The sequence below is a fragment of the Ursus maritimus genome, unplaced genomic scaffold (assembly GCF_017311325.1).
Source record: "Ursus maritimus isolate PB19 unplaced genomic scaffold, ASM1731132v1 scaffold_25, whole genome shotgun sequence".
Taxonomy (NCBI): Eukaryota; Metazoa; Chordata; class Mammalia; order Carnivora; family Ursidae; genus Ursus; species Ursus maritimus.
Window position 1 is genome coordinate 9,335,885 of NW_024425008.1, and position 20,001 is coordinate 9,355,885.

At 51.8% G+C, this 20,001-nt stretch overlaps 1 protein-coding gene across 1 annotated transcript; it reads left to right on the forward strand.

The window, feature by feature from the left end:
• The first annotated feature begins 746 nt into the window (after positions 1-746).
• On the forward strand, positions 747-19,475 carry LOC103673724 (corticosteroid-binding globulin). The gene is made up of 7 exons (XM_008702555.2): positions 747-1,359; positions 5,422-5,692; positions 7,937-8,084; positions 9,437-9,619; positions 16,766-16,953; positions 17,322-17,472; positions 19,248-19,475. Exons 1-7 carry the CDS (start codon positions 747-749, stop codon positions 19,437-19,439), a joined length of 1,746 nt encoding a protein of 581 aa, XP_008700777.1. The 3' UTR covers positions 19,440-19,475.
• Positions 19,476-20,001: the final 526 nt, after the last annotated feature.

Sequence of the window (20,001 nt, forward strand, 5' to 3'; positions counted from 1 at the left end):
TATTTACTGTGTATCCAAAAACATAGACTAATAGTTGCTTTTTGTGGATTAGTCTTTTAAATCATATCAAAAATAAAAAGTGGAGTTACCAAGCAAAATTACAATAATACGAGTTTTTCTAATTGCTCATATATTTACCTTTACCAGAGATTTTTATTTCTTCATATAGATTGTATTTACTCTCTAGTGTCCTTTCATTTCAGCCAGGACTCCTTTCAGCACCTCTTGCGGGGGAGGACTAGTGGTAATAAAATCCTTCAGCTTTTGCTTATCTGGGAGTATCTAGATTTCTCCCTCATTTCTGACGGATGGTTTTACCAGATCCAGGATTCTTGGTTGACAGTTTTTTTCTCTCAGTTCTTTGAATATATCAATTGGTTAGATATTTAAACTTTCTGGGCCTCCATTTCCATCTACCTCAGATCATAATAATAATACCTACTTTATTAGTTTGTTGGTGAGCCTTAGATGAGAAAATACAGGCAAAACACATAGGTTGGTATTGGGCAACTGGTTCATACTTGATAAATCATAGCAGGTATAATCATACTTTCAGGTGAGGAATTTGAGGCCCAGAGTCCTGACTTGTTCCAGGTCACACAGCCAATGTGAAGGAAAGAACTGAGGCTTGACTGGGGTACTCCATGGGGTCTTCTGCCTACCATTTCACCATGCCTCACTGCCTTGGAGACCCTACATTATCTGATTAGAATTCCTGATTTTGCAGGGCCTGACTATCCTGGACAATGCTGCTTGCCCTGTGCACCTGTTTCCTCTGGCTGTCCACCACTGACCTCTGGACCGTCCAGGCTAAGGACCCAGATACTGACGTGAGCCCAAGGACCCCTCACCGGGACTTGGCTCCAAACAATGTGGACTTTGCCTTTATCCTATATAGGCATCTAGTGGCTTCACTCCCTGGAAAGAATGTCTTCATCTCCCCTGTGAGCATCTCCATGGCCTTAGCTATGCTGTCTCTGGGTGCCCGTGGTTACACACGGGTCCAGCTTCTCCAAGGTCTGGGCTTCAACCTCACCAAGTTGTCTGAAGCCGAGATCCACCAGGGCTTTCGGCACCTCCGCCACCTCTTCGAGAAGGAGTCAGACACCATGTTGGAAATGGCTATGGGTAATGCCTTGTTCCTTGACCGCAACCTGGAACTTCTGGAGTCATTCTTGGCAGACACCAAGCACTACTATGAGGCGGAGGCCTTGGCTGCAGATTTCAAGGATGGGGCTGGAGCCAGCAGACAAATCAATGAGTATATCAAAAATAAGACACAAGGGAAAATTGTGGACTTGGTATCAAAGCTGGATAGTTCAGCCATGCTCATCCTGGTCAACTACATCTTCTTCAAAGGTACTCCCCCACCCACTCCATTGCCAAGAATAAGAAGAGCCATCAGTAATAAAACCCAGGGTGCATTCTTGGGCAAAGCCTTTGATTTTACAAAGCACATTTTCATCTGTGAATCGCCATCTTCCCCATAATCCTATTAAGAAGGTAGAACATACCATCTTACAAGGGATCAAAATGACACCCAAAAGAATTGAGCAACTTGCCCAAGCTCGTGTAGGTTCTTTCAAGGCCCAAACATGTGATCATGAACAGACTGGCTGCCTCATGGTCTACAAATATTGGCTGAGTGCTGGCTGTGAGTCGGGCACTGGGCCAGGGGCTGGAAGCACAGCCTAGAACCAGACAGACACAGCCCCTGCCCCCCAGGAGCTCCCCCCAGATGGCCCCTATGTCACACACTTCCCCAGCACTCACAGCCAGCCCTGACCAAGTCCCATCTTGGCCAAACTTCAGCCTGTCCTCACCAATTTGGAGCAGGGTTTTCCAAAGCTCTTGTTCATAAAAATCACCATGGCAACTTGTTAAAATTACAGATTCCAGAGCCCATGCCAGACCTACTGAAGCAAAGCTTCTGCAAGAAAGTCCTAGAATTTGTATTTTTAACAAGGCCCCTTCCCCCAGTCATTTTTGTGATGAGACAATTTGGCAATACATTGTCCTTGAGAAGAAAATTCTATACTCCTTAGTTTATAGCACTGGTTCTCAACCCAGGGTGATCTTCACCCCCTTTTGCCCTCAGGGACACTTAGCCATGTCTAGATATTTTGGGTTGTCATAATTGAGGGTGTGGTGGGGTGTGTTCCTGGCATCTAGTAAGTAGAGGCCAGGGAGGCTGCTAAGCAAGACAGCTTCCACAATGATATCTGCTCCAGAACGACTGTTGTCCCAGGGCTGAGAAACCCTGGCCTAGTGTCATCTGCTTCTCTGTCCTTTCCAGCCTCATGTCTCAACATTTTCCTTCCTCCAGGTTCCCAATACACAGCACACTCATACACACACACACACACACACACACACACACACACACATTTTCTTTATCCATCCATCCATCCATCCATCCATCCATCAATGGACACTCAAGTTGCTTCCACACCTTAGTTATTGTTAATAATGCTGTGATGGACATAAGAGTAGAGTTACCTCTTTGAGGCCGTGAGTGCATTTCCTTCTGATATATTCCCAGGAGTGGGACTGTTGGATCATATGAAATTTCTGTTTTTAATTTTTTGAGGAACAACCATACCATCTTCCACATAAACTTGGCTGCACCAATTTACATTCCCACCAACAGTGCAGGAGGGTTCCCTTCTCTCCACGTCCTCGCCAACACTTGCTATCTCTCGTCTTTCTGATACCAGCCATCCGCATAGGTGTAAGGTGATAGACCACGGGTTTTGATTTCCCTGAGGACTAGTGATGTTGAGCACCTTTTCATGTACCTGTTCGCTATGTGTGTCTTCTTTGAAAAAAAAAATCCATTCAAATTCTCAGCCCATTTTTAATTGAATTACTTATTTTTTGCTATTGAGTTTTATGAACTCCTTTTATATTTTGGATATTGACCCACTACACAGTCTGCAACATCTTCTCCCGTTCTGTAGGCTGCTTCTCATTTGGTTGATTGTGTCTTTTGGAGTCACATCCAAAAATCATCACCAAAACCAATGTCAAGGAGCTTCTTTTTCCCTATGTTTTCTTCTAGGAGCTTTATGGCTTCAGATGTTACATTTAAGTCTTTAATCCACTTTGAGTTAATTTTTGCAAGTGGTGTAAGATAGGGGTCCAGTTTCATTCTTTTGCATGAATATCCAGTTTTTCTCACACCACTTACTGAAGAGACTATCTTTTTCCCATTGAGTAGTCTTGGCTCCCTTATCAAATATTAGTTGACCGTATGTGCAGGGTTTATTTCTCGGCTTTCAGTGCTACTCCATTGGTCTCTGTTTTTATGCCACACTCTTTTGATTACTACGGCTTTACAATACAGTTTGAAATCAGGAAGAATGATGCCTCTAGATTTGTTCTTTCTCAAGATTGCTTTGGCTACATTTTTTCCATACAAAAGGCAGCATTCTTTACAGGGTCAAGGAGTCTGGGAATGTTTGCCCAGAAATGTTTCTGGGTGACAGGGCTGTGTGCTGCCTTGGGGTACCCAGGCTTTCTGGGACACAGAAAAACTAATTGGCAAGCATTCTTTAAGCCAGAGATACCTGCCATGTTTCCAGCAAGCCAGGATAATAGAGAGCAATGAAGAGTGACATAGCTATCATCACTAAGCTTAGGACGCATGAAGTGTCCTGGCATGTTCCTTCCTTACTTAGTGAACTATCTTGACAGTCTTTTTTTGGAAAGATTTTCCACAGGAATCATCCTTGCTCTCTCCAATTGGCCCCCATAAATTCATAAGTTTCCCTACCACAAGTTCTCCTGGCCTAAGAATTTTCAAGAAGAAATCTCTTAAAGTAGAAGTTAGACCCCATTCTGTATTTTGTGTTGTGCCAAACTGGGTATGTTATGTTCTTCTAGAAAAGAAATATCCAGGAAAAAGCAAATAGCAAACTTTTAAGGATGAAAAACCTAACACTGAAAAATACTCACCTTTTTTGTTGCTGTTGTTGTGAGTTGGACAAGTTAGCCGCAAAACACGGCTGCTTCAGTCCAGGGGATCCCAGACCTCCTGTGGAGGATGGTTTGAGAACCCTCCAATGATCTCACCTGCTGTGAGACCGCCAGACTGTGACATCACGCTCAGTCATCGGGGATGGAGCAGGCACACAGTTTCTGGGCCTCCAGGCTCCACATCCGTAGCCCTTCCCCTCCATCCTCCCGCCTCTCCCTATTGCCTCCCTTAGCAGCCCTTACAGTGGGGTTGAGGCAGGCTCGGAACAAGAGTTCTGGCCTTGGGATCCATAGACCTCCCTTAAAGTCTGTTCTGTTCTCCATTTCTTGAACTGGATTGGGGTCTTGAACAGGACCTCCCAATGTCCTGTAGGCATTGGGAGGCAGAAGGGTCTGCCTGGAACTCTGAGCCAGCCACCCTCAGGCAGCCTCAGCTGGGAAACAGAGACCTCACAAGGACTCCTGGGCTTGAGGTCAAATCAGCCAAGACCAGGATTCCCTGGACTCGGGGTCCTCAGTCACCTCCAGACCTGAGGAGTTAACCTAGAGCATCAGAGGCCCTGATGAGGTCAACCTCGGTCTTTAAACATCCAGAATTCTGTCACCTGTGAGAGGACCCACGGTTGCTTGGAATAAGCCCAGAAGGGCCAAAGAGGCTCAGTAGATGGGCCTCACAATCAGGCAGGCTTTGGCTCTAAGGAGGAATTTTCCTTCCGTGAGAGCTGACCAGTAGTGAAAGTCTGGTGTGTAAAGGTAGTGAGTTCCCCATCACCAGGCAGGCAAAGAGGCTGTGTGATGCCATCGTGGAGCATGGGGGAGGGATTCAAGTCCAGCTGTGGGTGGAAGAGAGTGACCTTGAAGGCATCTTCTCATCCTGACTTTGCTTCCAGGAAATGTGGTGTGGCCCTCAGGGTCACACCGGAGGTCAGGAACCTCCCTCAGGGGAGTGGACACAGTCCACTGAGCAGCTAGGCTGCCTGCTGGGCTTCTGTGGCCAGACGTCAAGGCATGAGCATGGAATGGGTGGTCCATTTCTCCAAACTCCTCCACACCGACCTTGAATTTGCAACCCAAGTTCCATTTGCAACCATTTCCAGACCCTTCCTGTCCAGGATCCACTCCAGGCCCGGGGCAGGGGGTTGAGGCAAAGTCTAGTTTACTGACTTCTACCCCCAAATCCAAGGGCATTCTCCTTTGTCTCCCTCCTTTCATTTTTAGAGGCTCAGAAACAATTAATAACCCCCAATCCAGTTCAAGAAATGGAGGAGAGAACAGCCTTTAAACTGCTAGGCATTTCACAACTTACCAGAAAATTCTAGCCGCTCTGGTGGGGACCTTCCAGGGAGCGGCCGCCATGACACCTGCATAGCGGTCTGCTGCCACCCAAACTGCATTCTCGTCCAGCTCTCACAGGCCTGTCTCTGCCCCCTCCCCCCCTTCCAGGCACATGGGAACACCCCTTTGACCCTGAGAGCACCAGACAGGAGAACTTCTACGTGAACAAGACCACTGTGGTGAGAGTGCCCATGATGTTCCAGTCTGGCACCATCAAGTACCTTCACGACCGGGTGCTCCCCTGCCAGCTGGTCCAGCTGGAGTACTTGGGCAACGGGACCGTCTTCTTCGTCCTCCCAGAGGAGGGGAAGATGGACACGGTCATCGCCGCGCTAAGCAGGGACACCATTCAGAGGTGGTCTGAGTCCCTGACCACAGGGTAAGCCCTTGTCCTTCTCCCCCCAGACTCACCCTGCAGGGCTCATTGTCTGCTTCTGCTGGGTCTCCAAAGGCCTGAGGCGCTCTGACCGAGAGGTCAGCCCTTTTTATCCGTCTGTCCGCTGACACTGAGAAACTTTGGTGCATTCCACAAAGCGAGGTCCCCCTTCCCTGGGAGCCTAAGCCGCCCTCTGTGTTCTCACATTTTTGCATCGTTGGCTTAAATGGAGTTCACTAACAGCACCCCCGCCCCAGCCCCCAGCTTATCCATTGTTTATTATCTTGCTTCCCTGACATCAAGCACAGTCCAGACTCCTGGCAAGCCCCATGAAAAATAGAACAAAATGGCGGCGATCTCCATGACGGAAACAGCACAATGAATGGTTCTTAAGTCACTCAGGGATGTAGCTCTTCTTCAGTCAATCAGCCCATCAGTAAATAAGTAAGAAAGGAAAGACATAAGTAGGTAATACGTGAAGAAAAGGGAAAAGGGAAGAGAAAGAAAAGGGAAANAGTGAGGGCCGTACATGCCGATGGGCTGATGGTTGGGAGGAGAACCGGCCCATGAACCGTGAATGCCAGATCTCAGGCACACACCGGAGATGGGCTCCGAACGCACGCGCAGGGGGGACTGGATGAGCATGTGAGCTAGGCATGAATGATGAATGAATGAATGAATGAATGATGAATGATGAATGATTGAACTCATTGCCCCCAGGCACCTCTGAGCTAGACAGCAATCAAAATCATGGTCAAGCACGTGCGCAGCCCCAGCCTGTGCCTTGGAGGAGGGGGGGATGTTCATGAATCCTCACTCTCGTGAGATTGGAGTGCTGTCTGTGCCCCAGCAATCAGAGCAGTGCCATCAGGGTGGGATCTGGTGGCGGGTGGGGCGCCGCAGACCCAAAGGGCAGAGGCGACGCAAGCCAATCCTGCCTCCTAGCCTGTGGGAAATGAGAAGAATAATCTTTCTTTTCACACCAAAAATAATCTTTTCGCTAAAACACTTTAGCTGAAAAAACATCAATAACACATGCCATTTTCTCCAAATTTTTAAAAAAATAAACACCCAAGGCTGTCTCTTGCACCTTTAGCTGTCAAATATGATTGGGCATGAATTCTCTACTCCATCCAAATGATGGCCCCCTAGCCCCAGAAGGCAGACCCTATGGTTCCTCACCTCCAGGCTTGTGTCACCTCTTCTCCCACCTTTCCCCTCCCAGGATCACCTCCTCCCCTCATTGGAGCGCCATCCCTCAAGGTCCGGCTACTGCCCACCTCCTATGGAAGCCTCCTTGCCCCACACTGGGCCCCTGAGCACCCTCCCTCCCCTCCTCCTCCCTTCCTCCCTCTCCCTCCTCCCTTCCTCCCTCTTCTTCCTCCCTTCCTCCCTCTCCCTCCTCCCTTCTTCAGCTCTCCCTCCTCCCTTCTTCAGCTCTCCCTCCTCCCTCCCGCTCCCTCCTCCTTCTCCCTCCTCCTTCCATCCCGCTCCCCCCTCACTCCCCCCCCCAGTCCTCCCATGAGGCAAGGGGGCTTTGAAGCAACTCCTCGTGGCCTCTCCACAATTCTGCTGCTTCCCAGTGGTCTGACTTTGGGAAGTTCCTCAGCTCCTCTTGAGTTTCATTCTCTCTGTGGGGTCACTGTGGATGCTGGCTTCCAACTTCCTAAGGCTGCAAGCGCACGCGTGCATTAGATGCGATACAGAAGCTAAAGGACATCCAGCAGGTGTTTGGTAGGGCCAGTCTCCCCGACTGCCAGCAGCTCTCCCCCATCTAGTGCCCTTGTTGCCCTGCACTGCCTTGCTGTGTCGATGAGGACAAGCACAGAGAGGGACAGGGCTTGGTTAAAGCCACACAGCCTTAGTGGCAGGGCTGGGGCCAGGAGCCTGCTCCCAGACGGGTGCTCCCTCCACTCCTCTGCTTCTGCCTGGGGTGCTTGGGGGACCACAGGGACTTCTTTAGGGACCCTTCTCTTCAAAGTCCAGGGGCGCAGCTATACCACAGGTGGAATCCACTCAAAGGAAGAGCTGAGAAGAAAAGATTCAGCAATTCATAGGCCCGGAGAGGACGCTGCCTGTGTGATGGAGGGAGAGGCAAATCCTGCGTCTTGTTCTGTCCCTTCCCCTTTTCCACAAAGATCGTGTCCAGCTGGGAGGCAGGGTCTGGAGGGATCACAAGGGAAACCAAAGTCGGGGGGCCGGCCCAGCCCAAGGAAAGGCTAACCCCATCTGCTTACCCCTGAGCAGCCAGGTAAACCTGTACGTCCCAAGGGTGGTCATCTCTGGAGCCTACGACCTCAGGGCCATCCTGGGGGACATGGGCATTGCAGACTTGTTCGACAAGGAGGCAGATTTCTCCGGCATCACCCGAGAGGCGCCACTGAAGTTGTCAAAGGTAAGTGTCCCTAGAGTCCCTCTTTTTTTCCGCAAAAAATTCACAGTACAAATAATAATAAGGAACATGGGGCCCCTTCACGAATAGGCCTCTAAGCCCCAGGTGGAGAGCCCCGGGTCTTATCCACACCCCAACTCTTACAACAGGGTAAATGGAGGCTCAGCGGGAAAATATGATGTCCCCACGGTGACACAGGAGCTAGTGACAAGGGTGGGACCCCCTCCAAAAAGGATCCAGGAAAATGGGAAACATCTGAATGCAGCCCCATCAGACGGTCTGCCCAGAACACTCTCTCCCTTCATTCTTTAGCTTTATGCTCTGTGGGTCCCTCCGTCATTCAGAAAACATTTATTGGACACCCACTCTGTGCCCCAAACTGCTGGGCTCCGGGGGCACCTGCATTACTGAGACATGGCCGTGCCCTCACGGGGTCTCAAGGTCGTGTGGTGGCCGAAAGAGAGGGGGCAGGAGACGGCTGAGGTGGCAGCAGCCCCTCCCTCAAGCACACAGACTTGGACCATCGTGGTGCCCAGCACACCGTGGGGGCGATAAAATGCCTGGTGTGCAGACGATGGGGTCAAACAGCCGCTTCCTCGTATGGGGAGCACGATTTCTCCAAGGACGAGCCTCTGGCTTGGGAAAGGTAGATCGCTCACCAGGGCCACAGAGCTGGTACATGACAGCCTGACGTTTGGCCTGGGGTCTCTCCGACTCAAAGCCTCATTTCCCAAGACAAAGCACAGGGCTGCTGACCCCAGGCCGGCTTCTTGCGGTGCCTCCGGCTCCTGGCTGTCCAGTCAAGGAGCTCCCCTGCCCCAGAGGACGTTGATCATTAGCCCGTTCTGATTCACTGAAGGCGTCTCACACGAGCTGCACAAGCATTTTGCTGATTGCAGAACTCCTCCCAATTTTGATCACAGCAAGAGACAGTTCAGCTGCCCCTTTCCGTTCTGAGTAGACATGAGCACTTGCAGAAACGGGCCCCTAGTGTTTGGCCAGCAGGGTGCAAAAGGAGCAAGGTCCGCCTCGCCCAGGACCCGGTAAGGAGTGCCTGATGTGGACACTGAGGTCCAGTGTGTACGGCGAGATCCCTGATCTCCCTGTGGTGGGCTCCATCGGCCCGCTTTCTAGGGAAGAAGTCTAGGTGTGAGCTGGGTTCTGGAGGGGGACAGACCCTGGCCCTCATCCTGGGGCTGCCACTTAGATGAGGAGCCAACAAGTGACCCTCTCTGAGCCTCAGCTTTGCCACCTGTAAAACCAAGGCTGGGAGGAATGGGAGCGGTGAGGGGTGGCAAGCTCCCAACATGCCCCGGGCGCTCAGCCTCCACCTTCTTCGGCCCCGTACCCCACAGGTGGTCCATAAGGCTGTGCTACAGCTCGATGAGAAGGGCTTGGAAGCAGCCACCTGCCCCAGAGTCATGCTAGAGGGGGCGTCTGAGCCTCTCACCTTCCGCTTCGACCGGCCCTTCGTTCTCATGATCTTCGACCACTTCTCGTGGAGTAGCCTTTTCTTGGGCAAGGTTGTGAATCCGACCTAAAGCCGCCCCCCAGGAGCCGAGCCCCAGCTAACCCTGCGCACCAGCAACGCTCTGGGTAGTGGGAGGCTCCCCCTGTCTTCTCCAGGTTCTTCTGTCCAAATAAATCACCATCACTGCTGCTGCTGGCAGGCGTGCTTGAAGGGATGAAGTGGGACAGGTGACAAACGCGAATGACAGCATGTGATCTTGACCCCTGTAATTTTCTGGTGTGGACCATCGTGCTGTGGTTTTGTAATACGCAGAAGCCGGGGGAAGGGTATGTGGAAACACTATCGTTTTTGTACATTTTTGTAAGTGTGAAATTATTTCTAGAAAAGGAGGAAATCATGCAAGCCCAAACACGACAGAAAGACATCTTTGAAGCACTAAGGGGAATGTTGTGACATCTTCAAAAAAGAAAGAAACAAAACAATCCTTCAGAAATGAAGGCAAAATAAAGGTTTTACTCCAGACAAACAAAAGCTGAGAAAGTTTGTCACCTGCCCTAAAGAAAATTTTTAAGTAGTTTTTCAGGCTGAAACAACATGGTTCTAAGTGGAAATTTGGACCTATGCAAAAGAATGAAAAGGACTGGAAAGGGTATATATGCGAACAAAGAAAAAACGTTGTTTAAATGTCTTTAAAATATAATTAACTGTCTAAAGCAAAAATAGTGATCGGTTTGTTGCTTCAAGCTCCAGAGCTCCCTTTATCCACTGCTCTGCAAAAACTGGATCTGGACATGATGTTAAGCTTTGTCAGTAGAGGGCGCTAGAGAAACGTTGCCAGAGGACGAGACTTACCCTCCTAGTTTGGGGCAAAAAGCATTAAATGAGATAAAGAAGAATTAGATAGATGATAGATGATAGATAGATAGATGATGATAGATGATAGATAGATAGATGATAGATAGATAGATGATAGATAGATAGATAGATAGATAGATAGATATGGAAGGTATAATTAGACCTGAATCCTAAAGCCATCATCTTACTTAACAAGAAAACACTAAATGCATTCCGATTAAGGTCAAGAGTAAGACAGGGCTGCGTTATATCCGCCACCATTTCACATTGTCCTGAGGGTATTAGGCCATGCAGTTAGACAAGAGAAAGCAGAGGGATAGAATGGGAAAAAATGAAATACAACACTACTTGCAGACGGCATATAATACACTTGCAGAACTCTAGCAAATCAGTGATAAAACAAACTCATGTAACGAAAGAATTCAGCAAGCCGTCAGGCGATAGCATCAACATGCAAGAACATGAGCCTTCATATACACAAATCACAACCAGTTAAATAATGGAGGAGAAAACCCAGTAATAACCCCCCCAAAATACAGCACTTAGAAATAAACAAGAAATATGCAGAATCTACATTGAGAAAATTATGACACGACTCCTTAGAGACGCAAAATCAGACTTGAACAAATGGAAAAGATACTCCTTATATAAGACACCTCAGTATCGCCTGGATATCCGTCTTCTCTGGGTTCATTTAACAATTCGATGGTATTCCAATAAAAGTACTAGCAAATTTTTTTTTTCTTTGGAAATAGGTAAGATGATCCCGAAGTCCATATAGAAAGATAAAGAGCCAGGAAAACACTGACAAGGAGAAGATATGGGTGGGGGTGGGGAGGATAGGGAACCAGCCTGAACAGATATGAAAGCAATCCACACAGATCCTCTGATTGATTCTGTGGCTCTGGAACGTAAGTCCAGGGGCAGCCCAGTGACACAGGCTTGGGAGACTGGAAGTAGACACCAGGACACATGGGAACTTAATACTCAAAAAAGAAAGACTTTTAAATAAACAGTATTGGGAAAACTGCATAGTCATTGGGGAAAAAAGATACAAGTAGACCCATTCTTCACACCATACATAAGAATAAACTAAGAATCAGAGATTTCCGTGAGAAAAAAGGAAGCTAGAGGAGTAGGAGAAGAAAGCACTGGTCAATTCTTCTACAATGCAGGCGTAGGAAAAGGTTTTCTGCCCATGACTCACAGTCCAGATGAAATTAAAGAAAAGATGGGCAAATTTGACTACATAAGAAGTATGTTTTTTAATTGCCTGGTCAAAAATTCACACTTTGCAACAGAAATGAAAACTGGAGAGAATATATTTGCAAGGTCGTCACTGGGCAGGTAGCCCTCACCTGCGCGGCTGGAATATATGAAAACACGTTCAACTTCATTTCCAATTTTAAAAGAATGCAAGTTAAAACTCCACAGAGGTGCCGTTCCCTCTCTGTCGGGTCGGCACAGCCGTGAGAGCTTCCCAGCACAGCCCGCGGATGGTGGGGAGACCACGGGCACGCAGCGCTGGGGGGAACGCTAGCGCCCGCTATGCAGCCGGAGATTGGCAATACGTACCTTATTCGTTTCCTACAACCGTTGCGATCAGTCACCACATGCGAGGTGTCTTCAGACACAGAAACAAATTCTTTCATGGTTTTGGAGGCCCAAAGTGGGAGCATAAGGTGTCAGCAGGGTTTTTCCCACAGGAGGCTCAGAAACAGAACCCATTCTGGGCTTGTCTCCTAGCTCTGGTGGCTGCTGGCGGGCCCTGGCGTCCCAGGACTTGTAGACACACGTCCCAGTCCCCGCCTCTGTCTTCACGGGGCCTCCTGAAGGCCTTGGGAAGGCCTTTCTCTTTAAGGATGGCTGCATCTTGACTAGGTGAGCTCCCTCAAGAGCTTTTGGTAACTAGGCAACTGTTCCTTCCCATCACGGCTCCCACCCAGACCCTTGCACGTAGCCCTTGGAAGCCTGGACAGGCTGTCAGTCCGTCCACCTGCCCCAGGCGGGGCCGTGAGTCCTGCTGACAGCAGCCCCCATTCGCCCCACCAGGCACCAGGCTGAGTGCTTGTCACAGACGTCCCCGCCGCTTGCAGGGCTAAGCAGCATGTGCTCCCGGCATGTGCCTGCCTTGCCGGCCCAGAGAGAGGGGCCCGGGCCCGGGCGGTGGGAGCTGTTCTCCCAGACACTGGGTGGAGGAGGAGTCAGAGGTTGGGAAGCCTTGTCTTTCCCACATCGCACCACCCACCTACCCAAGCCAGCTCACGGTCGTCTCTCACATTTCCTCCTCTGTAAAGTCCGAATCTGGGTGCCGCGTGACCTCTGATGTCCCTTCTGACCCAGTGTCACACAGCGACAACCATTCATTAGCGCATCGGGCCAGGCATAAGCTCTTCACCTGCACGACCCCATGAGCTGCGGGTACAGCAGTGCTAAGAGTTCGGCCTTGGGAGCCCATTTTATAGATGGGAAAACCAAGGCCGAGTGAGGGTGGGGAGCTAGTTCAGGGTGCACAGCTGGGAAGGAGCCCCAGCGACAGCAGTAGGGACTGAGTGTGACCTGCTGGGGACAGCGCAGGACTCATGTCCTTGCCAAAGGCACAGAGCTTCTGAGCCACACTTCCAGGGGCTGGCACTTGCTGTCCAGCTCCTTGCTGCCTCTGGGTGCTGCTGAGTCCTAGGCCAGGGGCTCCACTCTGACCATTCTATGAAGGGGGGGAAGCGAGCACGTAGGGGCTGAGTTGCATTCCCCAGTGAATACAGCAGGGGGCCCAGGGGTGGCTGGCGGAGGCTCTCACACTCTTCCCAATACATTCTGCGGCCTTCCCTTGGAAAGATCTATTCTGAAATCCTGGCAGGCATTGTGAGAGCCTCGCAGAGGGTCAAATGCAATGCAGTGACTTCTGTGGAGTCCTGAAGCTGTCTGTGAACACCGCGCTCCACAGCGTTCGGCCCGCTGGTCCCTCTCAGACATCTGGCAAAGCTGAACCCCCCACCCCACCCCAGTCTGCAGGAAGGAGCCCCTCCCCTGTCAGCTGCAGGACATTGCAAATGTCCTTCTCAGCTAAGCAGGTGCTGCTCCAAGGAACACTCTGGAAACATGTTGGGGCACTTTGGCTTCCACAAAGATTTGAGGAAATGCGGTTGGCATTTAGCCCATGAGGGTCAGAGATGTCAGATATCCTGGACCGCACAGGACCGTCCCTCTCGATGGAGTGACCCGGGTCCCACACGACCGATGTTCCACTGCAAGTCCAGACGGGTGAGGAACCTGGCCAAAACTCATCTGAGCCCAGACCCTCACAGTCCTGCGGGTGTTTGATTTCATATGAAAACACGTTTCCCCCAGGGTTTTCATTCCCGCTGAATTTCCTGTGAAGACAACTACTATAAATCAGAGGAAGATTTGCATTTTATTTTTGGGAACTTTACCAAGTATGATTCACATTCCAGAAAACCTTATGGCTCGGATCAGCGGAGTAGGTCTTACTGTCTCTTCCCCCCCCCACTGCCCCCACGGGGTGCCCAGCTCTGGACTGGGGATCCAGGGGGCCTCTGTGGGATCCACCATCGCCTTTCTTCACACGAGCTACTCAGCCCCTGGAGCAAGTCCATCCCACGAGGCGCTGGATCCTTCCAGAACAACACCTGGGGTTGAGAAGCAGCAGTCTCACAGCAGAATTCCAGTCGTATTCCAGGTTGGAGAAGCGGCTGGGGAGTATGGGAAGCCTGTCTCTCTGTCTTCCCTTTTGCAGAAACACCACCTCCAAGTGGGATGTTAATCAGTAACAGTCCCTCGGGGAGCACCCTTTGGAATAGCAAATATTTGCTGCAAACCCTAACCTTTCCTGTCCTTTCTCTGAGTGAAGGACCTTCACAGGCACCAGGGGGCCACTCGCTGGTAAGAGCCAGCTGATTAAAGGAGACCTTCAAAGGGTCCCGCCAGCGAGGTATGGGGGAGAGATGTTCTCGTTGGGTCTGGGTGCGTCCAAGGTGAGGGGGTGGGTGTCCAGGCAGTGCCAAGCCCTCACCCCAGACGCCCATAGGACAGGAGTGGCTTAGAGGTGCGTCCTAGACGCAGGGGCCTGCCTTTGCAGGATGGTGGCCAGAGGAAAGCTTTCAAGGTTTGAGACGTCACGCCCACAACACTCACTGCGCAAACCACACTCGCGTCCTTGTCTTGCTTCCCAGGGGCCCAGCCTGCCCCTTCCAGGACTGGGGGCGGGGCTGCTACTCCAGGCACAGTCAGGGCTGAGGAGTGGCCGGTGAGCCGTTGAGGTCTTCCTTCGAAGGTTCTATTTAAGTTGATGCACCTTAGCATGCCTGAGGGCCCCCCGGTGCCCGGAGAGGGGAGGGACCCCTGCAGACATTCTGCTCCGGTCAGCAGATGGACGCAGGCTTCTGGGGTTACCTGGGACTGCCCGGTAAGCAGCAGGCAGGGACACCCGTGTATCCCAGGGCCGGCTGTTGTTTTATGTCCACACGGACGGGGACACGGGCCCTGCATCAGGGAGGAGAGGCCTGGGAGCTTCACTCGTTCGCAATGGGCTCCGGGTGGCCTGGTTCAGAATGAGGGTCTCTGCTGATGGGAACTGCAGCCTCCCGCCTCCCTAGGGCACTGGGGGGTCCCAGAAGAGAGCGAGTGTGCTGCCAGCTGACCCCCGGAAACCAAGTGTGGGGACAGCCAGGTGGCACCGCCCAGCCCACAGATGTTTATTCAGATGGGAACCATGCAGGTGCTCAGGGGCCCAGGGAGGTGGGGGGTGGAGGCAGCTAGGGGTGCCGAGTGTGGGTTTGGAGACCCACATCCCTTGCTGGAAGGCCAGCCCCGCCCGAATGCGTGACAGGGGCCGAGAGAGCCAGGACCCGGTTCACAGGCCGCTGCAAGGATCAGCTGGGAGGGTCCCAGGGGAGCTTAGCCCAGGCCTGCTGCGGGCAAATCCGAGACTCACCTGTTTCTGTTCTGGGGCGCTCCGGGTACAGTGGAGGCAGGGGCCACAGATCTGGGCCCAGGGCTGGGTGGAATGCGGAGGAGAGGTGCAGGGGGAGAATTCCGATCACCGCAGCCTGGCTCGGGCAGGAGGCTGGCTGCCGTCCAGCCCAACGATCAAGGGCAGTGAACCAAGCGGGTGAATCCAAGCTTGACCTCCCCACTGCCCCATTCTGCTGGGACCCTCACCCAGTCGGGCTGCGGCCCAGACCTCACCCTCACCCTCGATAATCCCCACGCCTGCTGGGAGGCAGTGGGAGGACTGGGGAACGCTGGAGGCCCCTGCCCTCGGCCCAGCAACCCAGGGCCTGGCGGGGGATGGAATCCAGAGGAGGTTTTGCTCTGAGAAATAACGCCACTCCCGGGGTGAACAAATGCGGCCCCTACTTGCTCGGGGTCTCCCGGCAGAGCTGAGAGCCCGACCACCCCGCGCAGGAAGAAAGCGGGGTCGGTGACACAACTGCAAGGTGACACAGGAGGAGACAAGTATCGGGCGTTAAACACAATCTGTGCCCCTTCTCTCCCGAGGAAGGCTTGCTGCCAGAGGCGCTCCTGTGGCCTCCCCGCTGCCCGGATGGAGGCCGTGCTAAGCCTCCAGCTTCCCTGCCTCCTGGCTGAGATGTGGCTGGCGCCGGCCCCAGCCCCGAGCCCCCAGGTGCCAGAGGCCCAGGCACGGTTAGAGGTTCCACAGACCACCCCAAAGGCCCCCGAACGAGAATGGCCAGGGAGCTCGGGCGGAGGCCAAGGAGGCCAAGGTTGAGCCCTGGCTCGTGGCCAGAGGGCAGCCGCTCGCTGAGACCACCTCTAACCGGCTCGGCCTGCTGCACCAGATCTCCAGGCAGCACACGTGGTCCTCTCCCTGATGCTGGGGGCCAGGGGGCGGACCAAGGCCCAGCTGGAGCACGGACTCCACCTGCAGGTCCGGGGAGCCGGACCGCACACAGGCCTGACCTCTCCCAGCAGCTCCAAGACAGCCTCCCCCCACCCCCAGAGCTGGGCCTCTCCCCCAGGGGAGTTCGGCGTTCATCCGCAAGGATCATGTCAAACAGACCTTCCTCAGTGTATCCAAGAGGCACTTCGATACAGTGTGTGACTCCGAATTTTCCCAACGCCTCACAGGCCAAAGGGCTCAGGAGTCATTATGTTGACAAAGAGACTGGGTGGGGGGCAATTCCCTCACTCTTTGAGAAGAGTCATGCCGACAGGGGGTTAATTCCTGTCTGTGGCTTACATCCTGCTGCCAGGTGCCTTGACACAAGGCTCTGCTCTCCCAGCGATGTGGCTCTCTGTCCGGCTCCTCCTGTCCTGTCTGGCCGGCATCTGCGTAACACCAGATGATTCTCTCGGCCGTGCTTTGTTTCATAAACAGATCAGAACGTGCGAGAACCCGGGAGGTGTACCGGTCGCAGTGCTGGACAAGTTTCCGTTTGCTGCCCCTGCCCTGGTGACCTCACCTTTCCAGCACCTTCTGGGCACCTGCACCCCATCCTCCCCTGACATTCGGACACAGTGCATCTACTCGTCTGTTGGAAAAAAAGCGGGCCTAGCATCTGAGAGGTTTAGGGTTACATCTTTGCTCCTTCTCTGCTTTTGTGACTGGGGGGTGGGGGGGGGGACAAGTGACAAGGTCGCTTGTCCTCGGATTCTTTGTATAGAAAATAGGGTCACCCCCACCTACTATGGCAATGAAAGTGAAGCTCAGAGAGGTTAGCCTGACCCAGGTCACATGATAAACGGCAGGGGCCAAACTCACAGCCAGGCTCCCGACACTCTGGACACTCTTGTGCGGGCTTCTTTCTGTCCCACCTCCTTGGGTGCTGAACTCATGTGGCCACTGCGGCAGCAGAAGGCTGGTGTGACCTTTTTAGCGTTCAGAGTCTATGGCTTTTGTCTACATTTCGCCATTCTATGTACTTGTCCTGCAGAAACGTGGAAGCTTTCTTCCCAAAGTTCCAGCTAGATCAGAAGTATGAGATGTGTGAACTGCTTAAGCAGTTAGAAATCAGAAGAGTCTTCTCACTCGGGGCTGCCCTCCCTGAGCTCTCAGTTACTTCAAGAAACCTGAAAGTACCCAAGGTAAGTCAAGGTCCTTCAGGAGGGCCCAATCCCAAAGCATGACACGTGACCAAAACCAACAGATATTTTTGCAAACCATTTGACATCGATAAAATACCATCCTGTCGTAGAGAAGTCGTAGTGGAAAATTAGATTTAAAATTCCAAAAAATTTGAAACAGCACTCCAGTTGGATGTTTTAATAATTTTGAGCTACTTTATTAAAACACGTAACTCATTTAATTCCTCTCATGCGGACTTCTCCCTCTTCCCTCCCAGTGCTCAAGATTGACCCCCAAAATGGAACTGGGTCACAGATTCATTAAAATTGCAGAAAATGACACCACTTTCAAGATGAAAGACTCCCCCAGAGGTCACCTGGCCCAATTTCCCACCCCTTGTGGAAGTCTCTAGAAAATCCCTACAAAACAGCCCCCTCATTCTTTCTTTCAGTGCTTCCAATGACAGAGAACTCACCAATTCTTTGAAAAGCAGCTCAATCCACCAATAGCTAAAATTGTTTTTGTTAATACACCCACCCCTCTCTGTAATTCCTCCCTAACCAACTCAGGCTCTTTGGCCTTAGTTCTGCCTGTGAAGCTACTAAGAGCGAGGTTAGTCGCCTCCCACATGGAGTCCGTCAGCGAATCAGTGTTCTCAGTGGAAGCGCTACTGGTCTGGAGGGGAAGCAGTCATGGGCTGTCCAGAGCAGTCCTGGGCATCCGGGACACTGGTGGGCACGCCTGGCCTCCGGGCACTAAGCCAGCAATAGCCCCCCCCGGCCCCCAACCCCACTACAACCAAGATGTTCTGACATTTCCAATGGCAGTGACAGCTGACTGCAGTCTTTCTGAGGTGTGGAGCCTGACTCCTCTTTTCTCCATACAAGTGCATTTTCCAATGCTGGGAGAGATTTGAAAAGGCACCCACCGAAGGAGGACCCGGGGGGGTAACCCTGGCCTGCCATCAGGCTTCACCAGCTCCGGGAAAGTGAGATAAATAGACTCGACCATCCTGCATACCAGCGCCTGAAAGAATTCCTGCTGTAAACACATTTAAAAATGACGAAATGTGCTGTTTTACAGTTTAAATTGCAAACCATTAAATATTCTCCCCTCTCCCCCCGTTTACTCCGGAAAGTAAATTTTCACTCTATGAAATGAGAGAATTTCCAGGTGTTGGGACGCAGATGGTCCCATGATCTCCTCTAATAAAAATTCTGTCGGTACGTCATTTGCATTACATGAGGGTTCTGGACAAGAGGGCCTCCCGAACATGAGCAGTGGCCTGAGTCCCGGCAACCAGGGTCCAGGGAGACTGCAGGGACCCCAGGCACTGCCTCAGGGCGGTACGAGCGACCAAGGAAGCTTCTACAGAAGAGTAACCAGGCCCCTGCCCCCACCGTGCCTGCCAAAAGGAAGATCAAAGTATTCAGGGGTCCCAGGCAACGTGGAAACATTTGGGGGGGTACCCGCTCCCTCAAGATTCAGTAGCACGAAGGCCATGCTAAGTATTTGTTGACTGGATGTGCGCGTGCATGAACTGGCGAGGCAGACAGGCCCCTGGGTCCACACCCACAATGTGGTCTGGGGCCCCCCGTATTGTTCTGGGCTTCTAAGGCAGTCCCTGGCACAACCTCAGACCCTTCCTCTCAGCACCGATGAGCCTGGACCACTGAATCTCAGGAGGGGGGAGGGCCCCACGGGTAGGACCATAGCAAAAAATGTCAAGGGGCTCAATTAATCCCCTCCTCGCCACTGCCCCACAAATGGTCTTCCACATTATTTCCTTTTCTAGGTTTTACGCAGAGCAAGGATGGAGGTTGATAAAAAAAGAACTGAGGCAGAGGCGGGAACCCTGCAGGAGATTATGGCTTATTCCACGCCTCTCATCATCAAAGTGGACCAGACAATGCACTTCATGATCTATGAAGAAACCTCTAGAACGCTTCTATTTCTGGGCAGGGTGGTGACTCCAGCTCTCCTCTGATTGAAGACATGGGTAAGTACTTAGCGTTCCAGCAGAGGCTGAGTCTGGTGGCCCCGGGGTGGCGGAAGAAGAGAGCGTCCCCCTTGTCCTCTGCTGGTCTGAGCTATTCTCAAGATAAACCGGACTATTAAATTCACACTTATTTTAAGGAGAGGTCTGTACCATCTGTCTGGTATCTTAAGCCTGCTTCTTAGATCCTTTGTCATTGACTCAGGACTAGCTTGGTAGAATATTTTACCTTTCTCTGTTACTCACGTATCTGGACTTTAAAAAAAACAGTAGATCAGAACCCTATTTCAAGACGAAGCCTTTGGGAGGAAGACACATTCTTCATGAGTCATGGGCTTCACTCTCTTTCCTCTGGAGCAAAGGAAGGGTTGCATTTTAATCTGTTATAGAACCATTTCTTGCAGACTAAAATTAGAAGAAAACAGCTGTAGGCCGTCCTGACCGCGGCCTCAGCCTCGGGGCAGCCCTGGCTACTCCGCGGTGTGGCAGATCCTTTGACAGAGGGACTAACGGAGCCGCAGATCGAGTTCAATACCTTCATTTCACACAGGAA